At 42.5% G+C, this 24,322-nt stretch overlaps 1 protein-coding gene across 2 annotated transcripts in view; it reads right to left on the bottom strand.

Moving 5' to 3' along the window:
- The window catches only part of LOC140486476 (cell adhesion molecule DSCAM), a 693,577-nt gene that overhangs the window by 238,339 nt on the left and 430,916 nt on the right, over positions 1-24,322 (bottom strand). For both annotated transcript variants that reach the window (XM_072585696.1, XM_072585695.1), the window contains 4 exons: positions 22,862-23,137; positions 14,900-15,178; positions 4,741-4,860; positions 797-970 (listed from right to left, as the gene is read on the bottom strand). In XM_072585696.1, coding sequence (XP_072441797.1) covers positions 797-970; positions 4,741-4,860; positions 14,900-15,178; positions 22,862-23,137 — 849 coding nt within the window. The remainder of the gene's footprint in view (positions 1-796; positions 971-4,740; positions 4,861-14,899; positions 15,179-22,861; positions 23,138-24,322) is intronic.

Below are 24,322 nucleotides of genomic sequence, written 5' to 3' on the forward strand. Positions count from 1 at the left end.
ACACACACAGAGACATGGAGAGAGCGACATAAATATAATAATGAGAAATATAAGGGAACCACATGATGCGCCTTCTACCTTTTTCTTTATTAGAAGGTGTTTGATGCTTGCCACCTATCTCGGCTACTGCTTGCTGCTCAGCAACCAATGTGCAAAGCATGAAAATTTCAAACCCCAGCCCTTTGCCATCACTCGGACTGGTTATCACTCAAATTTAAGGACAGAGGAAGTTTCTTCCTCTATCCCTTCTACCTCCAATATTATTTTCAGAGAGATGTTCCTGAGTCAGAAGGCAGCCAACATCATCAAAGACCCCTCCTACCCCAGTTATAACCCCTTCTAACCTCTTCCATCAAGCAGAAGATGCAAAGGCCATACCAACATGTACTGATAGGTTCATGAACAGCTTCTTCCCCACAGTTACTAGACTTCTGAATATACGGCTTTTGCCTGAAACGTTGATTTTTACGCTCCTCGGATGCTGTCTGACATGTTGTTCCAGCACCACTCGAATCTAGACTCTGATCTCCAGCATCTGCAGTCCTCACTTTTGCCTTATGAATATACCTCTCAAGTTTCAAATCTAATGTTGATCCTGTTTTTTTGTGCACTTTCTTTGCAGCCATAACATTATATCCCTTACTCTGTTCAATCACCCTATGATCTTTGCATGTTCTGATCTGCTCACAAAACAAAACTTTTCACTGTACCTTGGTACATATGACAAGAATAATTCAAAGCAAATCATGCCAGCACTCAGCTTCACCTTAATACAGGCAGTCAACTTATTACTTACTTTTGACCGTCAGATACATGGACTTGCTGACATCAGCTCCCACATCGTTGCTAACCTGGCAGAGGTAATACCCACTGTCTTCCTCCAGAACATGTTTAATTAGGAGCGACCCATTCACCAGCAGTTGGATACGACCATTCAAGGCAATTGACTGGAACTGTGGGACGCCTGCACCTACAGAGGGAATGGTGCAAAATCAGAAATCATTTTTCCAGAGCCCCTTCCTTTGTAATTTGTTGGCTGTACTGAACAATCTGAACTTCAAATGTCAAATAAACACAAACCATTTTTACCTCTCGATCATGATCAAACAGAAAAAATTGGAAATAATTTCAATATATACAAGATCACGTAACAATATGAGTGAATATCTAGTTCACGATTCATATCTTTTAGAATGTGACTTACCATTTTAAGAATTAAAGTTTTCAGTATAGATAATGGATCTACTTGGTTGGGAAATTGGCAAAAATAAAACCCAGAAGAAAATCAGTTCAAATGACCTTGGAGTTTATTATATCACTATTGACTGAGCTTGCTGAATCCTAAGGGGCGTAGACGCTGGACGAGCTGTGTAGCAGGTGGCAAGGGAACTGACAAGAGGGAAAAACCTACTTGATCTCATCATCATTAATCTGACTTCCACAGAGTATTGTTTATGGCAGTGTCAGTAGAAGTGAGCACTGCACTGTCCTTGTGGAAACAAAGTCCTGAATCAACATTGAGGATGCTCTCCAATGTCTTTGCAGCACGACTACTATGCTAACTGAGTTAGAATCCAAACAGACCTAGTCATTCAAGACTGGGCATCTATGAGGTGCCACAGGCCATCAGCAGCAGCCAAATCGTACTGCAATATAATCCAAAACCTCATTCCATGACTTATCTCTTAATCTACCATCACCATCCAGCAAGAGAATCAAACTTGATTCACTGAAGAGTACCACAGGATATTACATTTGCAGCACCAGTTGACAAAAAATGAGGTGTCAACCTGATGAAGCCACAACACAGGATTTACTTGCATGTCAAACGGCACAAGCAGCAGTGATGAGCAGGACTAAACAATTCCACAATTGAGAGATCAGATCAAAGCTCTGCAGCCCTGTTATATTCAGTCGTGAATGGTGTCGGGCAATTAAACAACTCATTGGTGGAGGAGGCTGCACAACTATCCCCAACCTCAATGATGGGGAAGCCCAGTGCATCAGGTCAAAGTATAAGGTTGCAGCACTTGTAACAAGCTTCATTCAGAAGTGCTGAGTGAATGATCCATCTTGGCCTCCTTCTCCAGACCTTCCTAGCATGACATATGACAGTCTTCAGCCAATTTGATTCACTCCACGTGATATCAAGAAACAGTTGGAAGCATTGGATATTGCAAAGGCTGTGGGCTCTGACAACATTCTGACAATATTACAGAAGACTTGTGCTGCAGAACTTGCCACACCCCTAGTCAAGCTGTTCCAGGACAGTTATAACACTAATATCTATGTGACAATGTGGAATTTCTTTAGGTATGTCCTATACACAAAAGCAGGACAATCTAGCCAATTACTGTCCTATTAGTCTGCTCTTAATTGTAAGTAAAGTGTGGTGAGGGATCATCAACTGTGCTATCAAGCAGCACTTGTTTCACAGGAAGCAGTGGCGTTGTAATAATGCCATGTCAGTAGTAAATCAGAATTTCAGGCTACCTTTCTGGGGATATGAATTCAAATCCTCCAATACCATTGAAATAAAAATCAAAACAAAAAAGTCAGTCTAATGGCAAACATTTAACCATTGCTGGATGCTGTTAAAAACCTATCTGGGTCACTAATGTCCCTAAGGTAAGGAAATCTGCCTTCCTTACCTGGCCTGGCCTAGCCTACATGTGACTTCAGACCCAGAGCAATGTGGTTGACTCTTAATCGCCCTTTGGGGAATTAGGGATGGATGATAAATGCTGGCCTAGACAGTGATATCACATCCCGTGAACAAATAAAACATTAGTGGCTCACTGACACTCAGTTTTGGGTTCCATCAGGGCCACTCAGCTCGCAACATCATTATGGCCTTTGGCCAAACATGGTTAAGAGACCAGAACTTCACAAGTGAGGTGATAGTGACTGCTTTTCACATCAAAACTGCATCTGACTGAGTGTGGCATCAATGATCACTAACTAACAAAATTACAGATAATGGTGATCAAGTGGAAGACTCTCCACCAGATGGGGTTACATTGGGAACACAGGAAGATGGTTATGGTTGTTGGAGGTCATTACAGCTCCAGGACATTCTCCGGCAGATTCCACAGCAGATTTTCTTTGGCCTAATAATCTGCTTCATTTTCCATTCATATTCACCTTTCCTCCATCAAAAGTTCAGATCTGGGGGTATTTTCCAAATGTTCTGCACCAATTGTGACTATTCACCATTCTGATGTAATTTGTGTGGAAATGCATCAGTCTGGACAATGTTGAGGTATGAGCTGACAAGTACTCAGTACCATTCATACCACACAAATGCCAGGCAATGACTAAACCACCAAGAGACAATCTAATTATTGGCTATTGATATTCAGTGGCATCGACTGTCATTGAATACCCAATTTTGAGAAGTTTGTCGCTCAGGTTGAGGTTCTGTTACTTAGTAGGGTGATGAAACGTCTGGAAATGAACCTTCCAGCTCAGCAAGCAAATCTGCATCCAAATACTCCAATATCAACATCTAGGTGGAGGTAATGGGTTTACCATTGAAAGGAAATTGCATTGGATTGGCCATGCCTCTACTGTGGCTACAAGAGCAGGTCAGAGGCCAGGAATTTTGCAGCGAGTAAGTCACCTCCTGACTCCCCAAAGCCTGCCCATCATCAACAAGGCACAAGTTAAGAGTGTGATGGAATACGCCCTAGTTTCTGGATGAGTGCATCTTCAAAAACACTTCAGAAGTTTCGCAACATCCTAGTCAAAGCAATCCATTGATTGGCACCTCATCTTCAGATAATCATTCCCTCAACTATCAATGCACAGTAGCTGCCATGTGTATTACCTCCAAGATGCACTGTACAAATTTACCACAGCTTTTTAGACAGCTCCTTCCAAATCCAACAACCACTGCCATTTAGAAGGACAAGGCAGCAGACACACTGTCAAGCCATTCCTTCACTGTCACTGAGTCAAAACCCTTGTCCTCACTCCCGAACAGCATTGTGGATCCTTCCAAACCAAACGGACTGCAGAGGTTCAACAAGGCAGCTCACCAGCACTTCTTCAGGGTAACTAGGGATGGGCAAGAAATGCTGGTCCAACCAGTGATGCTCACTATCATGAATTTTTTTAAAAAATGTTGGTGTTCCTTAAACAATTCTATCTTCACTCCCCTACCTATTCCAAGAACTGTTTAAACCTCATGTCACATTGGGATGGCAATATCAGGTCAATCTCCCTGCACGCTGTCCCAATAACAAACCTCAGCCTCAAGTTCCTGTAACATGTGACTGTTCTTGAATTTCCAATTTGAACTGTGCTGTGGGCTTTCTGAATAATATTACTAACTCAGTGCCAAACGAGGCCAAGTTGGGGCTGAGGACCAAGCTGCTAGCACAAAGACTCAGATTGTCCAGAGTCAAATGAAGGATTATTGACGTGAAATATTAATTCTGCTTTTCTCTCTCTCCATAGATATTGCTTGCCTTGCTGAGAATTTCCAGGGGTCTCTATTTTTATTATTGGAGACAGCCCAAACTCACTTCACAGCAGAAGTCAATGGAAGGGGCTTTCATCCTATTATTTCAGGTTGAACACAAATCCAGCTCAGAAGCCATATAATTCAGTGCACATACCAATCCCGCTTTTCATATTTTACCATCACAGATCAATATAAATTAACATAACAGAAAATAATGTTACCAGCATTAAAAAAAAGGTACATTTAGCTTTGATCTGGGTTTGAAATGATACCTTTGGAGTATTTCCATACGATGGTTGGGACAGGGTAACCTTCTGCAGAGCAGTTCAGTATGACAGCTTTCCCATAAATACCATCCTGATCAGTGGGTTGCACCACAAATCGAGGAGGAACTGAAAGAAACAGACATTGTAAATAGCGATTAATATCAAATTGAAATCCACCAACAGACATTCACAATGAGGTCTCTTTATTCTAGGATATCATTTCAAGTGAGGACACATTTCCTTGAGCAGTATCAGCTCTTAGCTACTTCGCCCAAATGATCTGTGCACATTCTCCAAAAGGAAGCATTAACAACAACACGACCAAGGAACTAGAGGCTGTAATTAAATCCGATCCTGCGCATACTTGAGCAGACACAAGCCTCATAAAGAGCAAGCAGGAATAGGAATCCCAACAGATTTCCCGTCAATGCACAGTGTCACTCAGACCATTGCAGCAAGACCCCACTTGAAAATGTAAATTTCTAAATTAGCGCAGGGAAGATAAGAATTTATAGGCGCAGGAGAGAGGGAGCTGATTTGTGAGTAAAGATGAAGCATTTCTACTTTTAATTAAATTCCAGTTTATAGTTAATACTAAGTTAAAGTAAAGTAACTTAAAAGTTTAAGTCTGAGATATGGTAGGGCAATTTGGCCAAGGAGAATAGTCGCTTTGTGGCAAGTCGTGGACACTTCACATGATGTACAACAGCCCATGTGCAAGAAGTGACTGCGGTTGCATTAGCTTGAGCTCTGGGGTTTACAGCTCAGAATCACTGAGCTAGGGACTGTCCATGATGCAGGGACCTCCATGGATAGCACATTCAGGGAGGTTGGCACACTGTGAGTTCAAGGAAAACAGACAGATAGAGAATTAATAGCCACTAGGTAGTTCACGAAAAATTGGTAGGTAGTGCTGGAGTTCCCAGAGGTACCACTCACTCATTGATTTTCATTCTGGATATCGGTGAGGGAGATGGATTGTCAGAGAAGTACAAAGGCCAAGCCTCAGGCACCACAGGAGACCCAGACACACATGAGAGGGGTCTGAAGAATGGAAGGGCAGTACTGATACAGGATTCTTTATTTAGAAGACCAGACAGCCATTTCTATGTCTTGTGACTCCGAGATTGCGTGTACTGTTCCTGGTGCTGAATGCCACACAACAGCTGCAGGGTATTCTAATGGGGAGAGTGAACTGTCCAAGGTCATTGGTACTAACAGAGTCAGTGGGAAGGTGAATGTAGTCCAGCTTAGGAAACTACGTAGAAAATTACCAAGCAACACCTCTAAAGTAGTAATCCCCAGATTACTTCCAATGCCACATGCAATAAAGCACTGAAATAAACAGGTAAGGAAGTTGAATACATGGCTGGAAAGAATATGTGCTTGAAAAAAGGCTTTAGATTCCTGGGACTGACTGTGGGGAAGATGCCACCAGTACAAGCCAGATGAGAGCTGTTTAACAAGTGCTATCGGGGAATGTTTAAAGTAATTTAGCAGAGATATGGAAACGAGGTGAGAGCATTAAGAAATTTTGCCAGCATGCTGGGAAAGGCAGATAGCACGGAAATACAGAATTGTAAGTTATTATCTGAAGTTGGAGTAAAGGAGAAAGCAATGAAATGCATTCACTGCATGTTTATGAATGTACTCAGTAGATATTTTATAGACAACCTCTTCAGATTTGCAATGACACACATCTGGAGCAAGTGGGACTTGAACCTAGGCTGCTTGAGTCAAAGACAGGGACAATCCCACTCACACAGCACCACAAGAGCCTCCGCACACAGCATATAGTTTCTGACTTTGGCGAATTACAGGCACAATTCACCATATGGGAATACAGTCATATGGTGATAACAGAGACTTTATTTGAGGGAAGAGCAGATATAGAAGATAAAAAAAAACCTCCTGATTACAAGGCACTCAGAAAAGATAAAAAGGAGGGGTGATTTTATTTGTTTTGGAGAGTATCACTGTACTGGAGAAGAGGGGTAGAGGACAGAGACGGTGCAGCTGGAGCTAAGCACTAAAACATGTACAATTATATTGTTTAGTCATGATTTGGAGGAGCCGGTGTTGGACTGGGGTGTACAAAGTTAAAAATCACACACCACCAAGTTATAGTCCAACAGGTTTATTTGGAAGCTCTAGCTTTTGGAGCGCTGCTCCTTCATCAGGTGGTGTGGAGAATAAGATGCTCCACAATCACCTGATGAAGGAGCAACGCTCCGAAAGTTAGTGCTTCCAAATAAAGCTGTTTGACTATAACCTGGTGTTGTGTGACTTTTAACATTGTTTAGTGTAATCGATAGACAACCAATTTGTGTGAGGGATCTGCAAGAACAAATATTAAGGGAAATTACAGAAGGGTATAAACAGCATGCAGCAGTTATAACCAAGAACTTTAATAATTGGTATATAGACTAGGATAGTGTTAGTGTGAGGGACAGCGAAGAGTATGTTTTTCTAGATTGTGTTCAGCAAAGTTTCCTACAGCAATCTGTGTCCAGTCCAACAAGAAAGGAGGCAAAAGAAAGCTAGATCTGGCTCTTGATAATGAGATGAGCCAAGCAGATCAAGTGACAGTGGGGGAACATTTAGGAGACAATGATTATAAGGTTCAGGATGATGGTGGATCAATATATTGGTCTCTGCAGAGTAGGAAAAGTAAGCTGGATGACAGCAGACTTCAATGAGGCAAGATAGACTGCAAAAATAAGTTAGTTGGACAAACGGCAGCTGAACAATGGGCTACTTTCAAAGCAGTGATGTTTCAGGCATTGTTAAAGTATTTTCCCTCAAAAGGGCAAGGTAGGATGACAAAACTACAGCTCCCTGGGTGACAAAGGAGATAGAAATTGAAGAAGACTAAAGTGTACTTGTTATAGGTGTTGGGTACTAAATGTAACTGAAAAGAAAGCTGAAGACAGTAGGTTCAATGGGGGGAGGTGGGGGGGGGGGCAGCACAGCAAGATGAAAAGCCAATGAGAGCAGCAAAGAGGCATTATTAAAAAAAGACTAGCAGGAAATCCCAAAGTCTTCTCTAAGCACAACAATAGTAAAAGAGTAGCAATATAAGGCTGATTGGGGATTTGTACATTGAATCAAGAGACATGGCTGACATGTTAAATGAATATTTTGCATCTGTCTTCACCTATGGGGCAGGCTAGTCATTCGAAGGGTTTAAAATTCATAAGGGAGAGGTGTTCGATAAGCTGTCAGTACTTCAAATCACTGAGGCATTGAATGAAGTGAGATTGGAAATTGCAGAAGAATTGGCAATAATCTCTTAGCCTTCCCTGGTTTGGGGAATGGTGCTGGAGGACTGGAGAATTGCAAACGTCATATGCTTGTTCAAAACACTTTTCAGGTATGTCCAGCTGTTACTGACCAGCTATTTTAATTTTGGTAATGGGGCAATCTCCAGAAACAATTATAATTAATAGTCACTTGGCAACATCTGGGTTAATTCAACACAATGAGCATGAATTCAATGTCAGAAAATTGCTCAGCTAACTTGCTGGAGTCTTTTGAGAGAGTTGATGAGGGTTGTTCATGTGTTGTAAACAGATTTCCAGATGAGGTTTGATATGATACCACATAGAAGACATGAGGAAAAATACAGTACATTGAACAAAAGGGGCAGTAGCAACATTGATATAGAATTGGCTGAAAGATAGGAAGTAGGGAGCAATGGTTTAATGGGTATTTTTATGCTCAAATAAGTTGAGGAGTTCCCCAAGGATTGTCATTGAGATCCTTGTTTTTTCTGATATACATAAATGATCTGGATCTTGGTGAACTGGGGACAATTTCAAAGTTTGTGGATGACAAAAAACCTGGGTGAATTATAAATTGTGAGCAGTGGAGAATTTCAAGATGATATTGATTAGCTGGACAGTGGGTACATAGGTGTCAGATGAAGTTTGATGCAGAGAAGTGTGAGATGATACATGTTGATGTAAAGAACATGAAGAAAGCAGTATAAAACAAAGAGTATATTCTAGTGGGTGTGGAGGAGCATAGAGACATGGTATACATGTAAATAAGTCATAAGTCATTAAAGGTTGGCAGGACAGGTAAGCAGAACTGTGAATAAACATATTACATTCTGGGCTTTAATAATAGTGGGATAGAGTAGAAGAGCAGGGTGTGTCTCAGCTGCAGCATTGGCTGGGCACTTCTGGACCCCACTGTTTAGGAAGGATGCCAACACTCTGGAGAGAATGCAGAAAAGATTGATGAGAATGGTTCCAGGAATGAGGAACTTTAGTGATGAAAATAGATAGAGATGCTGAGATTCTTTCCCTTGGAGAGGGGTAGACTGAGAAGAAATGTGGTAGATTTCAAAATCATGACAGTTTTGGAATAGCTAGACAGAAACTGTTTCCACTCATAAAAGGATCAAAGGGCAACATTTTAAAGTGCTTTACAAATTAAACAATTGCAAGCTGAGGAAAACTTCTCACACAAGTCGTGAGAGCATGGAGCACACTGTCTGAAAGTGCAATTGAGGCAGGTTCAATGGGAGCATTCAAGAGGGCATTGGATGATTCCTTTTTAAATAGAAACAATGCAGGGGGTTATGTGGAAAAAAACAGGAGATTGGCACAATGTCAAAATGTTCAGGGAGCCAGTGCAGATACAGTGGGACCTCTGTAACAATTCTATAATCCTCTGACTGTTGCCAAGGCTGAAGTCAACTGCTTTTCCATTCTTTGATGAACCCCAAAGTTGCCATAATAGACTCATAGGACAGAGAAGAAGACAATGAATCTGGAGGGGGGAGGAAGATTTGGGGGGGAGGAAACAGAGGTGGGTATGAGCTTCCATCAACAGCTTTTTTTCAACTCATTAAGTTATAACCCTTCTCATGAGTATTCCCTCTTGCTGGTCTCTGCATAAATACCCCCATCTCCACCTTGGCCCAGTGGCTCAGTGGTTAGCACTGCGGCCTCACAGTGCCAGGAACGTGGATTCGATTCCAGCCTCAGGCAACTGTCTGTGTGGAGTTTTCATGTTCTCCCTATGGGGTTCCTCCAGGTGCTCCGGTTTCCTCCCACAATCCAAAGATGTGCAAGTTAGGTGAATTGGCCGTGCTAAATTGCCTATTGTGTTCAGGAACGTGTAGCTTAGGGGCGTCAGTCAGGGGTAAATGGAGGATAATAGGGTAGGAGAATGGGTGCGGGTGGGTTACTCTTCGGAGGATCGGTGTGAACTTGTTGGGCCGAAGGACCTGTTTTCACACTGGAGGGATTCTGTGATTGGTCACTCCACTCTCACCTCTTCCCTGATATTTGCCTGCTCCTGCAAGGCGTACACTCCAAGGCCTGGAGTCTCAGCTGTTGGTCACGAGCTCTCTGAGGTGGTGCCTATTGCTGTGGAATAAGGGACAGAAGTACTGTCTGCAGTCAACCAGCGCAACAGAGAACCTGTTCCCTCTAGGGTGGAGGGGTAGAAGAAACCACCTGTAAAATTCTGCCAGAGGACACAAATCAGAGGGTGCAGGGGACAGAGAGACCTGGAATTTACACAGGCACAAACTGTTGAAAATGGCAGGGCCAGTTGAGAAAGCATTTAATCAGCCATTCATCATAACAGTAAGGAAACCATGATGAACCAAAAAAACTCTGTTCAGTTTGAACTGGGGTATTTAAAATCTGAAGGGGTGTTAGAGGGTAGATATCGAGGAGATGTTTTCACTTCTGGGGGAGTCTCAAATGAAGGAAAATAGTTACCGAATATGAGGACACGCATTAAAAACTGAGCTGCGAAGGAATTTCTTCCCTCAGAGGATAGTGAGCGTCTGGGATTCTCCAGAGTTTTGGAGGCTAGGTCACTGAAAAGATTTAAAGAGGATGTGGGTAGATTTTTGAAATGTCGGAGAGTATCTATGTTCACCTGACATGAAATAGTAGTTGTGGCTTGGGGCAGATCAGCCAATGATCTTGTTGAATGGTGAAGCAGGCTTGAGGAGCTGAAAAGCCTGCTCCTGTTCCGATTTCTTGTGTTTTCATATTTCGCATTTAGTTTGGGCAACTTGAGAGCATTGGTCTTCTGACTCAAGGAAGGATGTTAATAATTTGGGAGCCATTCAGAAAATCTAGAATGACCAGGACACCATGAGGAAAGGCTGGACAAGTCTAGATTTATATCCATGGGAATTCAGGGGAGCTTGAGGTGATTTGATTGAGCAATTTAACATCTTGAGGGGTCTTTGCAGGGTGGACGTGGAAAGGATTTTTCCACTTGAGGGGTCACTATTTAAGAATGAGGGGTTGTCCATTTAAAACAGGAGAGGAGGTGAACTCATTCTCACAAAAGGTCATTAGTCTTTGGAATTCTCTTCCTTCGAAGTAAATGGAAGCAGAGACTTCGAATATTATTCACGTAGAGGAAATCAGAATCTTGATATCAAGAAAGTGTAATGTTATCGAAGAATAAAGAATAGTACAACACAGGATCAGGCCCTTCAGCCCACTAAGCTTCCACTGACACATGAAGACTTCCTAATCTAAAATCCTTTAGTTTCTACATTGTCAATATCCCTGTATTCCCTGCTTACTCATATATCTGTCAAAATGCCTGTTAAACATTGCTATTGTATCTGCTTCTACCATCAACTCTGGTAGCACACTCCAAGCACTTACCAATCTCTGTGTAAAAAAGAACTTGCCTCTCACATCTCTTTTAAACTTACCCTTAAACCTATGTCCCCTTGTAATTGATATTTCTATTCTTGCCTCTTATAATTTTGTAAACTTCTATCAGGTCACCCCTCTGAGCCTCCAACATTCAGTAAAAACAAACCTCCTTAGAGCTAACGCTCTTCAGTTCAGACAAGATCCCTGAAAACCCCTTCTGTACCATCTCCAAAGCCTCCACGTCCTTCTGGTAATGTGGCAATGAATAATGTGCACAATATTCTAAACGTGGCCTAACTAAAATTCTGTACAGCTGCAATATAAATTGTCAATTTTAATACTCTCTGCCTCGACCAATGAAGACAAGTAGGCCATATGCCTTCTTGATTATCTTATCCCCTTGTGTTGCTACTTTCAGGGAAGTGTGGACATATACACCTAGATCTCTCTGCACGTTAAACTGTTAAGGGTTCTGCCATTTACTGTATACTGCCCTCCTGCATTAGATTCTCCAAACTGCATCACCCATTTCAAAGAAAGGCTGGTTGGGCTGGGGCTTTTCTCACTGGAGCATAGCGGGTTGAGAGGTGACCTGATAGAAGTTATTAAATAATGAGAGGTCTAGATTGAGTTTACGGTCGTTGTTTTTTCCCTTGGAATGGGGTTTTTCAGGACTAGGGGGCACATTTTTAAGGTGTGAGAGATTTAAAAAAAGACATAAGAGGCAAATGTTTTACACAGATTGTGGTTCGAGTGTGGAATGTACTTGCTGAGGAAGTGGTCGATACAGGTACAATTACAACATTTAAAAGACGTTTGGATGGATACAAGAATAGAAAAATTTTGGAGGGACATGGGCCAGGAGCAGGCTTGTGGGACTAGTTTATTTTGGGCTTACTTTTGGCATGGACTGGTTGGACCGAAGGGTCTGTTTCTGTGCTGTATGACTCTATAACTCTATGACTCAGAGTGGTCTGGATTAAAATCCACCTGCATTGCTTCGCCCAAGTTTCCAGCCTATGTATGATCTGCTGTATCCTCTGGCAATCTTCCTCACTGTCTGCACCTCCCCCAGTCTTTGTGGCATTTCCAAACTTACTAATCTGACCATCTGCATTCTCCTCCAAATGATTTATGCATACTACAAGCAACAGATGTCCCAACACTGATCCCTGAGGAACACCACTGGTCACAGATCTTCAGTCAGAAAAGCACTCTTCCCACTTCTACTCCCTGTCTTTTATGACCTAACTATCTGACCAGGCCACCGCAGATCCCATGTGACTATCATCTGTATCAGCCTGCCGTAAGGGACCTTGTCAAAGACTTTGCTAAAGTCCATATTGACATCTATTGTCCTGACCTCATCAATCATCTTTGTTACTTCCTCAAAAAAAGTCATTAAGGTGTGTAAGAAACAACTTTCCCCACACAAAGCCATGCTGCCTATCACTAATAAGTCCATATCTTTCCAAACATAAGTAAATTCTATCTCTAATAATCTTCTCCAATAATTTCCCTACCATTGATGTAAGGCGCATAGACCTGCAATTTCCCAGATTATCTCTGTTGCCTTTCTTAAACAAAGAAACAACACTGACCATTTTCCAGTCCTTTGAAACCTCTCTTGTGACCAAAGGGGATATAAAGATTTCACACAAGGCCCCATCAATTTCCTCACCGACCTCCCTCAGTATTCTGGGATAGATCCCATTCGGTCCTGGGGATTTATCTAAATACCCAAAAGTTCTCCTTTTTTATATTGACATTTCTTAGAATATCAGCATAACCCTCTCTAGACTCATAATCCATCATGTGATTCTCCTCGATGAATACCAGTGTGAAGTACTTATTAAGGAATTCAACCAGTCCTCTGTCACCATGTACAAATTCCCTCCTTTGTCTTTGAGTGACCTACCCTCTCCTGAGCAACCTTTTTGTTCCTAATATATGTATAAAATATCTAAAACTTTCCTTAATCCATAAAACACCTTGAGATTTTCCTTATTCCTGTTAGCCAAAGACATTTCATGGCTCCTACGGTCCTCCTTATTCCCTGTTAAACCAGGGCCAGTGGGAATGTGGGGTTATGAGATCATCAATGATCCACCAAATGGAAGGCAAGGCCCAGCAGGCTCCTGTTCCTAATTCACATCCTGGTATGAAACAGCTGAGACTGTTTCTGGGTCATGTACATCAATGGGGAGCGGGATTTTGAATTTTGACCAGGCACACACCCCTCGTCTCCCATCACCCTTAATTTGAACAGAGATGGGTTCATTGTCCAATGAAAGGCAGCAGGCGGGTTCTCAAAAACATCCAATCAGAGGCCTTGTACCTTTAATAAAGCAACCAGTAAACTGCAAATGACTGAGAGCCAATGGAATATGGAGGACCTAGCGTGGTTCTGATGTGTTTACTTACAAAATAGGAAAGGCATCCAGATCACCGCTGTAGGAGTGAAAGGGGCATAGACTGGGGCTGCTGAGAATCTCTGTACAGGATGGTACAGTGGCTCAATGGTTAGCACTGCTGCCTCACAGCGCCAGAGACACAAGTTCGATTCCAGCCTTGTGTGACTGTCTGTATGGAGTTTGCACACTCTCCCCGTGTCTGTGCGAGTTTCCTCTGAGTGCTCTAGTTTCCTCCCCCAGTCCAAAGGTGTGCAGGTTTGGGGAATTGGTCGTGCTAAATTGCCCATAGTGTCCAAGAATATGTAGGTGCATTGGTCAGGGGTAAATGTAGAGTAGTAGGGTAGGGGAATGGGACTGGTTGGGTTACTCTTCAGAGGGGTCAATGTGGCCTTGATGGGCCAAATGGCCTGTTTCCATACTGTAGGGATTCTATGATTTCAGGGCTGCGTTTCTGCCCAGGTTGACTGTACCTCTGGAGTACTGGCTCCCCAGGCACTTGCCTCCAGATGGTTGAACTGTCTGCCCCAATATTGTGTCCCAAGGTCGGAAACTGAATGGAAACCTCCATGGAGCTTCCTTTATCTACTATTAACAAGGCTTTTAATGAGCCCTGCCATTTCTGAACCTCACTGCCTGAAAATAGCCAGCACTGGGACAGATGTCAGGAAACTGGTTTTTCATCAGGCACTGGTACTTTTTGGTTCCCATCCACCTTTGGCTTCTACCTCAGTGGGTTCCAGAATTCCTGCCATTCTGTGCACTACAGTCTACGAAGTCTGTGAACCCTTTTGAGAATGGTGCTGCAAAACAGTGACAGAATAGTTCCAAGGAGGAGGATCGTCAGCAACATGGAGAGAGCTGGGGGCTGTTTTAAATATCCGTTGTTTCATAAATTTAATCTCTGCCCCTACTCTGGGCTGGAGTAAAGCTGTGTGAGAAGACCTGTTGGAGGTCAGAACACCAGCCCTTTCATGTACCCTGTAGTGTGACGGTCGGATTCACAATACATATCGTGCTCAGTGTAAATCAGAATATCAGCTTGGTTGCTGTTTTGGTCATCTAACTTGGCGCCTCTTGATGCAGGGCTGCAGCATTGTGCATTACCTCGGACAATCAGCTGACTCTGGTGTTCCACTGCTGCTGCATCGTTGCTGGCAATGCACGTGTAGTTCCCATTGTGCATCAGGGAGAGGTTAGAGATCCTCAAGGAGCTGGTGAAGTCAATTTTGTCAATGGTGACCCCCAGGCTTGCAGGGATTGGACAACCATCTTTCTGCCAGGTGATTCTGATTGGCAGGTCCCCTGAGATGACCACACAGGGGATGAAGACGCGCTGCCCAATGGAGAATCTTGGAAATTCAAAAGGCTGGATGAAAGGTGGAACTGACAGAGAGAAAAACAGTTAATGAGTTGTCCAAGTCAACATGTGCAAGGATGTGCAACATATTCTGTTTTCTGAAGGCTGCAAATTCAAAATGACTACCAACATGACAATATCAATAATTTAAATGCCTTCAAAATTTCCTTAGTAATGGCTTTAGCATTTGGAAGCAACATATTTCAAATTATATATTCAGGATACCACTGAGGAGATAATCAGTGCATGTTAGCGAGAAAACACACTCTTGTAGTTTCAGAAGATACATACAGGAAACCTCTGAATCAGAGAAAACCTTTCATGGTCATGTTCAAGGGAGCAGCTTTGTCAAAATTTGTGGCCATAGTGTTCTGGAGCTAGTTAGTGATCTAGTGGAACAGTGGGAATTAACTTCTCAACAATGACTGACTACTGGGGAATGAATCAAACTGAGAAAAGCTGGAATGAACAGTGAACTGAGACAAACCAGCATTCTGTCAGTACCCCACAGGAGTGCCAGCCCAGATTAGAGGAGTGGGACTTAGATTTATACCCTTCAAATCCAAATTCTACAGCAATTGAGTTTAGCTAATGTTATTGAACAGTTATCTTGCTTTCAAGATGACCAAACTCCTAGCAGTTTCAGTTCTAAATGAAGCACAGTTATTTGGATTTGTCCTTACAAACATACAATATGTACAATACATACATTTTGTCCCATTTCTAATCAGATGCTCTTTTAAAATGAGTTGATGAACTCCTTTCATTGGGGGTTGACATTGCTTCAAATCTGATACCTTGCTGCTAATTTTGCACTTCTAGCTTTACATTTTAGTTTGATGCGGAAAGCCTTTACGCGATTGTGAGCACAACAAAATGCATTTGGTACTTTGCTCCAAGACATCAAATGTCAGAGCAGGCTCAAGGAGCCAAATGGCCTACTCCTGACCCTAATTCATACGTTCACATGCTTTCAGCTCAATTTCAAATGAAGTTAAATGTCCTGACTCTGCAATTGTGAACATGCAGTACTATCCCCAAGAGGCTACACTGGCAAGCATCAAGTAATTTTAAAGGTCTGACTATTAACATTTTCTGTACTTAGTAATTGCCTCCTTTATGTTGTCTTGCATTGAGTTCTAGCGGACCGACAAATAACTTGCAAATGGATTCCAAACAGAGCCTATTTACAACCCAGGGACTGCCTGTACCCAGGATTAAGAATTGCAAGGAAAGGTGAAGCAGAGAGTGGGGATAAAAGGGTCGTTCTCAGGATGGCAGCCAGTGATAAGTGGTGTTCTGCAAGGGTCAGTGTTGGGACCACAATTTTTTGCTTTCTACATTAACGATCTAGATGAAGGAACTGAGAACATTCTGGCTACGTTTGCAGACAGTACAAAGATAGGGAGAGGGACAGGCAGCATTGAGGAGGAGGCGAGGCTGCAGAAGGATTTGGACAGGTTAGGAGAGTGGGCAAAGAAGTGGCAGATGGAGTACAACATGGAAAAGTGTGAGCTCATGCACTTTGAAGGAAGAATAGAGACATCGACTATTTTCAAAATGGGGAGAAAATTCAGAATTCTGAAGTGCAAAGAGACTTGGGAATTCTAGTCCAGGATTCTTTCAAGGTAAACTTGCAGGTTGAGTCAATAGTGAGGAAGGCAAATGCAAAGATGGCATTTATTTTGAGAGGACTTGAATATAAAAGCAGGCATGTACTTCTGAGGCTCTATAAGGCTCTGGTCAGATCACATTTGGAGTATTGCGTATAGTTTTGGGCCCCATAATCTCAGAAAGAATGTATTGGCTCTGGCGCGTGTGCAGTGGACGTTCATGAGAATGGTCCCAGCAATTAAAAGCTGAACATATGAGCAATGTTTGAGCACTCTGGGCCTACACTCGATGGAGTTGAGAAGGATGAAGAGGGATCTAATTGAAACATACAGAATACTGAATGGCCTGGACAGTGTAGTTGTTGGGAAGATGTTTCCACCTGGAAGGAGAGACGAGGACCCGAGCGCACAGCCTTAGAGTAAACAGAATACCTTTTCGAACAAAGTTATGATTTGGAGATGCCGGTGTTGGACTGGGGTGCACAAAGTTAAAAATCACATAACATCAGGTTATAGTCCAACAGATTTAATCAGAAGCACACTAGCTTTCGGAGCGACGCTCCCTCAACCACCTGATGAAGGAGTGATGCTCCGAAAGCTAGTGTGCTTCCAATTAAACCTGTTGGACTATAACCTGGTGTTGTGTGATTTTTAACTTTTTTTGAACGAAGATGAGGAGCAACGTCTTCAGCCAGAGAGTGGCGAATCAATGGAATTCATTGCCAATGAAAGCTGTGGAGGCCAGGTCAGTGAGTATATTTAAGACTGAGATAGATAGGTTCTTGAGTATCAAGGGTATCAAGGGAAACTTATCAGCCATGATTGAATGGCAAAGCAGACTCGATTGGCTGAATGACCTAATTTCTGCTCCTATGTCTTATAGTCTTATTGTCTTTTCTCTGGAAGGAGGACTTCAAAGTGAAATGATCTAGATATACTAACTGAACAGAAAGGAGGGAAAGGGCAACTGGTTGTTTTGTGGTACATTCCAAAACAGACATTGAGGAGCAAGAAAAGAAGTGGTGATGATGTGTCACTCTGATTCTTAGCTGCTGTAGCACTTTTACATTCACTTTAACATCTGGAGCTGTGGCTAATGATGGGAGAGACTCCCACATTTCCTTCCATCAGATCACTGAACCCAAGTCACTCCCGTTCTTACTGCTGCAACTAGGGTGTGCTGGAAAGATTTGTGGATTGACATCAACCTGTCTGGTCACATTGTGGATCATACTTGCCTTGGCCATCAAATTGGAACAAACTTGATGGGCTGAATTACCTAATTCTGCCTCTTTACCTTTAAGTCCTGATCTGAGATTTGAACCCAGATCTTCTGACAGGTTTACCAGACATTCAAAACAATTCACATCTAACTGCACCATCCTACCGATATGAGTAACTACAAAGCTTCAGAAATGTGCGACCTGTAAGAACATACTAGAAATACTAAACAGCATGGACCGCATCTGTGACAGCACAAACAGAGTTAATGTCTCTCTCTGTAGATGATTGCTGACCTGCTGAAAATTTCCTGAAAGCTCATATCCATTCAGATCCAAGTCATTAATGTAGACTAACAACTCAGAATCGAGAGTGTGCCATTGGAAAAGCACATCAGGAGAATCGACATTTCAGGCACACGCTCTCCATCAGATCACTCCTGATCTCTGGCATCTGTAGGCCTCACTTTCTGCTGATGACTCAATACATACGTAAATAACTAGGGGGTAGGGGGACAGCGGCTAGACTATTAATCCAAAGATCCAGGTAATGTTCCAGGGCCCTATGTTCAAATCTTGCAACAGCAGGTGGTGGAATTTGAATTTAATAATAATCTGGAATTAAGATGGTGACTATAAAACCATTACTGATTATCAGGAAAAGACCCATCTGGTTCTCTAATGTGCTTGACAGAAGGAAATCTGCAACCCTTACCTGGTGTGGTCTACATGTAACTCCAGACCCACCGTAATGTGACTGACTCTTTACTGCCCTATGGGATGGGCATGAATGAAAAAAAGGACATGACTTGGACATGATTGGAGAAAGTATAATCAGGACATTTGTCGATGACATGAGAATTGGCGGGGATGTTGATAGTGAGGAGAATGGTCTCAGGCTACAGTCTGATATTGATCAGCTGGTACATTGGCAGAACAATGGCAGATGGAATTTGATCCCAATAAGTGTGAGGTGATGCATTTTGGGACGTCTATTGAGGGAAGAACCTACATAATGAATGGTAAATTTCCAGGGAATACTGAGGAACAAGGGGACCTTGGTGTACCAAGCACACAGATTCCTGAAGGTGTCAGCTCAGGTACAGAGGGTGGTGAAGAAGGCATACAGCAGGCTTGCCTTCATTAGATAGAACATAGAATACTAAGAGCAAAGAAGTCCTGTTACAACTTTATAAAACATTGTTTAGGCCACAGATGGAATACTGTGTGCAGTTCTGGTTGCCACATTATCAGAAAGATGTGATTGCACTGGAAACATTGCAGAAGAGATTCACTAGGATGTTGCCTGGGATGAAAAGTCCCAAATTATGAGAGAGATTAGATAGGCTGGGTTTGTTTTCCTTGGAGCCAAGGACGCTGATGAAGGATCTGATTGAGGTGTATGAAATTATGAGAGGCACAAGGTTTCTTGAGAGAGTCTTTTACCCATGACAGATATGTCTAACACCAGAATACATAAATCTGAGGTGAGCAGTAAGTGTTTAGAAGGGATCTGAGGAAATATTTTTTCATCCAGTGACTGGTAGAAATGTGGAATTGACTGAGAGAGTGGTGGAGCTGAAAATGTGTTGCTGGAAAAGCGCAGCAGATCAGGCAGCATCCAAGGTGCATGAGAATTGACATTTCGGGCATGAGCCCTTCTTCAGGAACACGTTTTCAGCAACACATTTCAGCTCTGATCTCCAGCATCTGCAGTCCTCACTTTCCCCCCTTGGACAGTCATGGAAGCAGGTACTCTTACAACATTTAAGAAACATCTGCATCCATGAACACTTAAAATGTCAGGGGATAATAGGTTCTATGGAAGTGCAACTAAATGGGATCACTGAAGTTTGGTTGGTTGACAGGGTGGGTTAAAGGGCCTGGTCATATGCTGTATGACTCTACAACTCTATTTCAGATTCCCAGTATCTGCAGTATTGCTCCCTTGTAAAGGCACTGTGGTTCCTATTGCCTTAGAGCGCCAGGGACCTGGGCTCAATTCCAGACTGGGGTGACCATCTGTGTGGAGTTTGCACATACTCCCAAGTCTGTGTGGGTTTCTTCTTCATGTTCTAGTTTCCACCCATAGTCCAAACATGTGCAGGTTAGATGGATTGGCCATGCTAAATTGCCCATAGTCTCAAGGTTAGGTGGGTTAGCCATGGAGAATATAGGGTAGAGGGGTGGGTCTGGACAGGATGCTCTTCAGAGAGTTGGTGTGGACCCAATGGGACAATTAGCCTGCTTCCACACTGTAGGGATTCTAAAAATATTTTTTTGTTCTTCTAATTTGTTTTTTTTTAATTCACTAATGGGACATGGAACATGGGTCTCAATAGCCGATCAGCATTTATTGCCCATCCCTAGTTGCCTTTGACAAAGTGATGGTTAGCTGCCTTACTGATCTGCCGCAGTCTATATGCTGTAGGTTGACTTACAATATCATTAGGGAGATGTTTGCAGGATTTTAGACCAGTAACAATGAAGATAATATATTTCCAAGTCAAGATGGTGAGTGCCTTGAAGGAAACTTGCAGGTGGAAGTGGTGTCCCAAGCATCTTCTGCTCTTGTCCATCTAGATGGATGAGCTCATGTGTTTAGATGGTCCTGTCTTCACTGCATCTTGCAGTTAATATGTACTTCTGCTATTGTGTGTTGGTGGTGCAGTGACCGTAATCTTTGTGGAAGTGATGCTAATCTAGCAAGCTACTTTGTTCTGGATGATGTCAAGCTTCTTGAGTGTTGGAGTTGCACTCATCCAGACAAGTGGGGAGTATTCCAACACATTCCTGACTTGTGCCTTGTAGATGGTGGACAGGTTTTGAGGAGTCAGGAAGGGAGTTACTCGCCCCAGTATTCCTAAACTCTGACCAGCTCTTGTAGCCACTGTATTTATATAGCAAGTCCAGTTAAGTTTCTGGTCAATGGTAACCCTTAGAATGTTGGTAATGGGGGTTTCAGTGATGGCACCTGAATGTCAAGGGATGATGGCTAGATTATCTCTTACTGAAAATGGTCATTTGTTGGCATTAGTGTTATTTGTCACTTTTCAGCCCTGGTCTTATATTATCCAGGCCTTATTGCATTTGGATCTAGACTGCTTTACAGCCCAGGTCAAAACAAGTCAACATTTTCTTTTAATGAAGACAATTTTCTCTCAGGTGATCAGGCTGACTTTGAAATTATCATGCTTATTTCTGCTCTCACTCAATTCATTATACGAGTGCAATACTTTGAAATTTGCTGAGTTGAGCAGGTAAGAGGATTACTGGGCTCAGTTCCAAGAACTATGAAAATTGCAGAACTTGCTTCTTGCAGAGCTCCAACAGAGAGAGTTAATGACACACTCAGATAACATATCAGAGAATCTCACAGAGAGTGAAAGACATTTTTTTGATGACAGCTCAGTATTGAGCGCCAAAAGAACATATTTATTTTTCATTAGGAACCCAAGGTGAGGAGAGCAAACCTATTTGTGCAGAAAGCCATCAAGACTGGAGGAATGCGATCTGAGGTAAATCCACAAGGACTGAGCAGTTGACAGCAAAATGCTAATTGAACCACCTGATGAAGGCTGGAGGAAAGAAAGGTTGACAGACATGAGGAAACTCTGCAGTTGTCAGTTGTGGAAAGGATTACGGAGCATAGAAAGCTGTGTGTTAAGGAAGATGCAGGAAAGAGGAGGAACATACAGAACAGCAGATCTGGAGGTAAGAAGGATGAGGGGGTGTGCAATTCAAAAAAGCACTGGCCATAAGAAGAGTTGGGAGAAAGAAACGCAGGTTAACAGGATTGATCAATAAGAAAGGCTCACTAAAGTTAATGCCAATGAACTGTCCTAAAATGTTATAATGTGGAAAGGATGTTGAGGGGAGGTGATGGCCTTAATGCTAGAATATTAATTCACAGAGCCAGATAATGTTCTGGGACCTGGGTTCAAATCCTGCCATGGCAGATAGTGGAATTCGAATTCAAATTCAATAAAAGTCTAGAATTAGAATTCTAATGATGACCATGAAACCATTATTGATTGTTGGAGAAAATTCCATCTGGTTCATTAACCTTCACTGAAGGAAGGTAGCTGCTGTTATTACTTGGTCTGGCCTACATGTAACTCTAGACCACAACAATATGATTGACACTTAGCTGCCCTTTTGGCAATTAGAGATGGCAATAAAAGTTGGCCTAGCCAGTGATGTCCACATCCCATGAATGAATAAAAAAAACCCAAGGTGAGACAAGTGCAATTATAGTTGAGAGTGTGGTGCTGGAAAAGCACAGTAGGTCAGGCAGCATCCGAGGAGCAGCAGAATCGATGTTTTGGGTACATTCCTGATGAAGGGCTTATGCTCAAAATGTTGATTCTCCTGCTCCTCGGATGCAGCTTGACCTGCTGTGCTTTTCCAGCCCACACTCTTGATTCTGATCTCCAGTATCTGCAGTCCAGACATTGTCCAAGTGCAATTATTACCTGGTATGAGGAGTACACCTTATCTTGTCCCTAACCTGCTTTCATAAGAGGCTTATACATATTTTTCCACACAATGTAAAGAGAAGAACAGGGTAGTACGCTTTCCATTTTGTGTTGGAAGGTTCAGAATGCTGTATTAGTGGATGTAAACTGTTTCAACGTGCCTTCCAGTGGCTACCATTTTCCCAAAGCTTTCCCCTTTCATTTTCTGTCAAGCTCCACCAACTCTCCAGACAACATCAAAGTTGACTTTCTCGCCAGGCAGATAAACATGCCCCACATCTTCTCTAGTCCCATTTGCCTTGCTAATTTCACAGCCCAATGACTTATGTGACCAAGCCACCATCAAATGCTGATCTTTTATCATATGGTGTTTTTGCTGAAGACAAGCCTGTCCTTACCTTTGACGGCTACATACACACTCTGACTGGTAGTCAGCTGAGGTTGGACAAGCACAGTGCAGATGTACTCTCCCTCATCCACATCCTTCTGTACATCAGAGAGCTTCAAGGTCCCATTATTCCCGTATGCCACTTGGCGATGGTTAAAGGGCAGGAGCTTGGAATTCTTGTACCACTTGATCGAATAGTATGGGTAGCCAATCACCCGGCAATGAATGTATGTATCACGACCGGCTATGGCAGTGATATTTTTCATTGATCGTATACTGGCAGGTCCTATCAGAGAAAATCAAAAAAACAAAAACAAAATAGGAACAATGGAAACTGTAAAAGGGAGAGACTTTTTTAACAGAATAAAACTGCAAAAAACATTAAACATCTGATAGCTTAGGCTGATTCAATTATGATATAAACTTCAGAGAATGTGTGACAAGCCAAACTTTCCCAAACACGTTAAAGGTAAGTTTCTCAGTTTTGTTGTGAAACTATGTTCATATCTGTGGGCCCACTTACAATAGAAGGCTCCCTACCTAGAAATGTTTTATTCATATGATTGTCACCTTTTAAATTCAGATCTTACATTCTAGCTCCTAGCTAAATATATTTTTACATTGTGATTTTCAGTTGTCCAGGCATCCACTTTCCCTTTCATGCTTAATTTGGCTGATAGACTTCTCTATTTGAAGTCACAACTCATCAGTGCTTAAAGAAAACAGCATGGTGGCAGGTGGCTCAGTAATTAGCGCTGCTGGCTCACTGGTTAGCGCTGCTGGCTCCGAGTGCCAGGGACCCAGGTTCAATTCCAGCTTCAGGTGACTATCTGTGCAGAGTTTGCACGTTCTCCCTGCATCAGTGGAGTTTCCTCCCAAAGATAAATGGCTTAGATGAATTGTCCCTAATGCTATAGTGTCCAGGGATGTTGGATTAACCATGGTAAAGTCAGGGCTATAATGGGAGGGTAAGTCTGGGTGGGATGTTCTTCAGACAGTCAGTGTTGACTTGTTGGGCCAAATGGCCTGTTTCCACACAGGAGGGGTTCTATGTATCTAGTCCCTCACCATTTATAATAATTAAAAATTAGCTTCATCAATTTAGTGTCATATTGCTCCAGCCCCTTTTTCCAGACATGTTATGCACTTGATTTCTTGAAGGTCAAGGTATTTATATCATTGAGGATATGTAATAGAGACAGGCAGCAGGGTTGGCCATTGGCTGCACCACTGCCAAATAAAGAGGAGCAGCAAACCTGAAAGACTCTAATTACTTGTCAATGTCATTCTGTGACTTGTGGGCTGTGTTAGAGCAGAGCTGGAAAGTGCTTGTTTCTCTCTCTCCCTCCCAAAAAGACAATGTGACATTGGCCATGATAAACCGATATGCAATGATGGAGTCAAAACATCCCTTTATCACCTTTAAAGGCATGACTCATTGTTATATCAATACACCACTCAACCAAGTTCC

This window comes from Chiloscyllium punctatum, chromosome 15 (assembly GCF_047496795.1).
Source record: "Chiloscyllium punctatum isolate Juve2018m chromosome 15, sChiPun1.3, whole genome shotgun sequence".
In the NCBI taxonomy this organism is placed as follows: domain Eukaryota; kingdom Metazoa; phylum Chordata; class Chondrichthyes; order Orectolobiformes; family Hemiscylliidae; genus Chiloscyllium; species Chiloscyllium punctatum.